Source organism: Grammomys surdaster, unplaced genomic scaffold (genome assembly GCF_004785775.1).
Source record: "Grammomys surdaster isolate TR1022 unplaced genomic scaffold, NIH_TR_1.0 334, whole genome shotgun sequence".
Lineage (NCBI taxonomy): Eukaryota > Metazoa > Chordata > Mammalia > Rodentia > Muridae > Grammomys > Grammomys surdaster.
This window is the reverse complement of record NW_021604753.1, coordinates 1,553,411-1,559,229: the sequence shown is the minus strand read 5'-3', so window position 1 is coordinate 1,559,229 and position 5,819 is coordinate 1,553,411. Positions and strand designations below refer to the sequence as shown.

The 5,819-nt window shown below is 42.3% G+C and overlaps 1 protein-coding gene across 1 annotated transcript; it reads right to left on the bottom strand.

Annotated features, from left to right (window-relative positions):
• Window positions 1–966: 966 nt before the first annotated feature.
• On the bottom strand, window positions 967–2,385 carry LOC114630268 (sperm motility kinase 3A-like). The gene has a single exon (XM_028778390.1). It carries the CDS (start codon window positions 2,383–2,385, stop codon window positions 967–969), a length of 1,419 nt encoding a protein of 472 aa, XP_028634223.1.
• Between the last annotated feature and the right edge of the window lie 3,434 nt (window positions 2,386–5,819).

Sequence of the window (5,819 nt, the reverse complement as noted above, 5' to 3'; positions counted from 1 at the left end):
CTAAAATAATTTTCTCATGGGCCTTGCCTATAGGAGAAAGTCTGTTGTGGATTATTTTAATTCTTGGCAGACCATCTCAGGAAGATCACCTGAGCTAGTTATTAGTTTGTCCTATGATGGCTCCTGACAATGACTTCAGGCTTTGGGCAGCTTAGAATGTTACGTCTTTGCCTAGGGCCAGAGGTAGAACTCAGATTCTATTCCTCTCCACAAAAAGATCACGTTCCCATAATGAACCTCTGAGTAACTCTGCTCTCTCCACCCACTTTCATATGGTATCTTAAATTTTGATTTGAGGGGGCCATTATGCTTCTTTTTCTTAAAATTAGTTACCATGGAAATGGGCAATGAAATTTAAAGCCTGTCCCCCATGAGGATAGAAGGTAACAAAAAACAAACAAACAAACAAAAAACCCAACAGTGCCATCTTTACTGGCTCTGTGGGGGAATTTCTGTCTTTTTTTCAAGATTCTGGTGGTTATCAGCAAACTTTGGCTTATTGACACATCACTTATCCATATCTCTTATCATTAAATGATATTCTGACTCTATAGACTTTATTCTAAGATAATTTATGATAAATTTGATTGTAAAAGAGTGATTTGAGAACCACTGTAATCTACCCCATCATTATAGCATCAAGAGGTGCAGCACTGGGACATGGCCCAGTCCAACAAGATATTTGGCAGGCAGAAGAGCATCTGTCTTCAAGCTCACTTTCAGGCCGTTACCCGGGATGCTTTGGAAGGCTGCTGTCTTGCCTATATCCCTGAAGAATGGAATGCACACCAAGACTCCTGAGCCATTTAGTGTGGATCTTTGGATCTTTCCAGGCCTCTAGACTTTCTGCATGGATCCCTCCCAGCAGCTCCTTGAGTCCGTTCATGAATGATCCCCAACACTGTGACCTCATAATTCACAGGACATCAGCACCTTTAGCTGGTCTCTGGTTTCCTGTCTTTTCTGCTATGCTTCCCTTTGGGGCACCACTCTTTTCTTCCTGAGTGGCGTGCAGCAGCAGAGACGTAATAAACTTTCCCCAATCCTACTTGTCCACTTCTTCCAGCTCCTGTATGCACCTCGGATTGAGTTCATAGTCCCATTGTGCTGTGTCTCTGTGAAGACACTGTCCTCATGAAAAGTGAACATCCTTTTCTGTGGGCACTGGGGCAGCATTACAGGTGCAGGGGCACTTCTTAGCCTCTGCCCTACCTGCTCTTTGTCTTGAGAAGAGTCAGTTTTTGAACATAACGAATGAAAGACTCGAATGGCTGGTGGGTTAGTTACCCTCTTTTGGTAACAAGGGAAGGTGGTAGGATCTGTGAGAGTGGGGAAAGGTGTTACTCCTGGTTTCACTGGCTCAGGCTGGCTGGTGTAGTCATCCTGCTGGCGTGCCTGGCATTGCAGTAGGCTGTAAGTTGCCATTGGTTCATTATACAGCTTATCAAGTAAAGATCTCTGGACTTCACGTGGGTTGAATCCCATATCTGCCATGACCGCCATGATTGTAGGGTCCAGGTGGCTAGGGTCCATCTTATCAGAGTGGCCTGATGAACTTGTCTCTACTTCCCTAAGCCAAGGGTGCACCATGATGTCCTTCGGTGTCGGTCTTTCTACAGGGTTTACCGTTAGAAGGAACCGGATAAGCTCTTGTAGCTCTTTTGAGAGGTGGCGGGGGATAGCGTATCGTCCTAGCAAAACCCGGCTTTCAAGTTCTTTATAGGTAGCACCTTCAAATGGTAGGTTCCCGGTCACCATAAAATACAGAAGGACGCCTAAGTTCCATGTGTCAACTTTGGTGCCGTCGTATGGTTGGCACAGGAAGAATTCCGGGGCACAAAATTGTAAGGCACCACAAAATCTAGAAAGCTTCATTCCAGGTTTGACTAAGGCACCCAGCCCAAAGTCTATGATTTTGACTTTACCTGTAGAATCAACCATGATGTTGTCAGGCTTGAGGTCTCTATGAACCACACCTATGTCATGGCAGTAGCACATGGCATGAATGAGCTGATTGAATATTTTCCGGGCTAGGCCCTCATGCAGGAAGCCAGATTGCTCAATGCACTCTGTCAGCTCACACCCATCAGCCAGTTCCAGGATCAGAAAGACTTTCTTTTTGGTTTCAATGATTTGGTGCAGAGAAATGATATTAGGATGGTTCATCATCTTCATTATTCCCACTTCCGTCCTGATTAGGTAGTAATGTATTTTCTCCTTCAGCAGGACTTTTATCGCCACGGCTGTGCCCGAGAGCCGGTGGTGGGCCAGCTTCACTTGGGCATAGCTTCCTTGGCCTATGGTCCTTAAAACGTCGTACTGGGCCCCAAGAGGCTCATATGTGAGGGTGGGCTCTACTGTCAACTCACCCTTTGGACCACACATCGCTGGTAGCAAAGCTACTCAGACAAACAGATAAACAAAACTAGGTAAGTAGGTAGGTAGGTAGGTAGGTAGGTAGGTAGATATGTAGGTAGATATGTAGGTAGGTAGGTAGGTAGGTAGATAGGTAGAGGACAGGTAGGTATAGGTAGGTAGGTAGATAGGTAGGTAGATGATAGGTAGGTAGGTAGGTGGGTATGTAGGTAGGTAGGTAGGTATATATAAAAAATTAATAGGTAGAAAAAATAAAATTAAAAAATAAATCAAAACAAAACAAAATCCACCCTCTCTCTAACGTAAGCACACCAAGCAAAAACCAAAAAAACCCAAACACTCAGCTAAACACACACAAACACATACACATACAAAGGTACACACACACACACAATCACTCACTCACACAAGTTCACTATAAATCAGTCAAATTACACAGAGCACTTCAAAACACCTCTCAAAACACCCACAGAAAGCCAGCCTAGTTCGTCCTCCCTTATATCTCCTGGTTCAGACACCCTCACAATGGCCCTCCCAATAAGGTAACACAGGACGCAGACCAGTTACTATGGTTACACTCATACTAAGGGAAAGAAGTCAAGAGTCTTAGGTGGGTCTTGGGTGTGCTTTGGAGACTGACATTTGAGCTTTTAAAATGAAAGTTTCAATATCCTTCTGGTTTCTGGTTTGAAAGTCTAGAATGCCTTCTGTTTTCAAGACCTCTTGCCCCCTCCATTCACTGTTACACAGTTTCTTTCAATTACGGCTAGTTGGTTGCAAACCATTGTTACCACTTAACTAATGTAATATTGTTTATAATATGTAATAAAATTACCTGTGAGACTATTTGTAAGACACCTTTATAGATTTTTAAATACATGTAGTTACATATCATGACTCCTTCACACTCAATGAAGTAATCTGACATGATTTCAATTGCCTGTGGAGTATCTCAACTGGCAATAGCTACCTTGATCATCACCACATGTTGCTGGGTAATCCTAGTGAGCATGAGCATCTGAAGCCCTAGAGTACAGTATCAGATAGCCAGAGAAGCATGATATCTTGATAGTCAATACCCAGGCTCCTCTTTCACTGACCTTTGACCATACTGAGAAGGCTGTATTCTCCCCTTGGGAGAATACAAGGCTCTGTCTTGAAGCTGTCTCTGTGTTGCTTCTGTCTGTGAATCCTCACTGAGTTTCTCTCTGCAGCCCTAGATCTGCCTCTTTGGTCTCATGGCTGCCTCTGCCATTGGTAACTGGATTTTATATAATGGAACAGGGCTGTTATTTGGGTTTTATCTGTTCTTTGTTACAGTGACTTTATTTAGTCCCCAAACCATCATACACTTCAAAAGTTCTTATTGTGAAAAACCACATTTTATGTTTCTATTCCGTTAAGTTTTCAAGTTTTTCTCAAGATATATTCTTGGTAGAGTGCATTCCTTTCCTGCCTCACTCTCTTTCCTTTTCCTTTTCTCTCCCTACCTCCCTTAGTCCCTCTTGTTCACATAAACAATTCCATTTCACTTGTACCTGCTTCATACATAGACAGTTTATGTGACTATATAAAATTTAGAAAAACAGATGAGAAAAAAAAGTGCTAGGTTTGTCTGAGACTGAATTAACTTTCCTTAATATGACTGCCTCCAGTTTCATCTGTTGACTTGCAATGATACAACATGCTCTTCTTTATGGCTGAGCATTTTTCTGTTATGTGTGCAGAACACATTTTCCTTAATCTACTCTTCTGTTGTTGGAATTCTGAGAAGATTCCACACCTCAGCTATTGAGAATAATGCAGTAATGACCACTGATGTGCAAACGTCTCTGTGATATGTGGACTCTGCAGTCTTTGGGGTAAATATCTGGAAGACAGCTGGGTCAGATGGAACCACTCTTGTTGTCTAAGACACCTCCACACTGATTTAAATAGAGTTGGATAAGTACTACCTTCCCTTTTGTCTACAGCCTCAAGAGTATTTGATGTTATTTGTTTTCTTATAGCTACCATTCTGACTGAGGTAAGGTATAATCTCAATGTGGTTTTCATTTGCATTTTTATGGCAAATGAGGTTGTAAATGTGTACTGCCTGTCTATTCGAATTTTCTCTTTTGTGAACTGTCTGTTCATTGCATAAGCCTATTTGTTGACAATTCTCTCCTCTTAGCTCTTGGATGTAGAACTGGTAAAGATTTTCCCTCTTTCTATAAGAGATCTCTTCATGCTGTTAACTGTTTCTTTTGCTGTGCAGAAGCAAAGTTCCCTCTTCTAAGGATAGTCATTGATTTCTACCCTTTCTACCCATTCTGATACAATGTGACTGCATCTTGGCTTAGTCATATTTGCAGAGACCTTATTTAGAAACAAGAAAACAGTCAAAAGTTTCAGCAAGGATAAATGAATTTAGAGGCCACATTATGTCACACAACACACACACACACTCACACACATTTTATACTGCTCTAAGAGTCTTTCTTTCTTTCCTTCTTTCTTTCTTTCTTTCTTTCTTTCTTTTTATTGTTAGAAATCTTTCTTACAATGGCAATATTAATAAAGGTAAACTCATCAGGAAGTGGAAGATACAAGATGAAGTTGTTTGTGATGCTTAAAATCTTAACAACTTGACTGTAGTGAGACCCCCTAGGAGATTGGACAAACACACTCCTGGGTGCATCTGTGGCAGTGTTTCCAATGATGATTGCATGTCACAATCACCCACAGAAGGTGGGGAAGACCTGACTGTGAACAACACCATCCAGCAAGCCATGGACTTGGCTGAAAGAAAAATATGGAGGAGGAGGAGGAGGAGGAGGAGGAGGAGGAGGAGGAGGAGGAGGAGGAGGAGGAGAAGGAGGAGGCAGGCAGTTGGCTGGGCTCCCTTCTCTGCCTCCTTCCTAGCCACTGTGAGCTAGCAGCTCCCCATCAGCTCTTCCACAATGACAGCTCACCTTACTGTAGCCAAATAGCCATAGGCAATTCTCTGACACCATAAACCAAAATAAAATTTCTCATGTTTGATGTTGTTTTAGTCATGTATTTTGTTATAATAATTAAAAATTCACACTTTGAAGCTGAATGTGTCCAGTTTGCCTGAACTCAGCTAGAGGTAAAGGTCAGAAGTGAATCAAAGACTAGGTAAACAGACAAGCTGCAGAGGAGATTCCCTGTCACTCCCAATAGGATCATCTTACCAGGAAAAGCATGGACAAGAGAGGAACAACTTGCAAGAGCGAGAATTGGAAGACAGCATGCAACACAGATCCTGCCTCCACCAGGAGATCTATGTGCTGTTTCTAAGGGTGTCCAGTCATGCCAGCATTCAGAATGAAACATTTCACCAATTTCTTGGGCAGCTTGCCACACGTAACAGCCTTCATATTTTCATATGCACACATGGCTACATGAGAATACTGGAAGAACTAATCCATATAATGTTA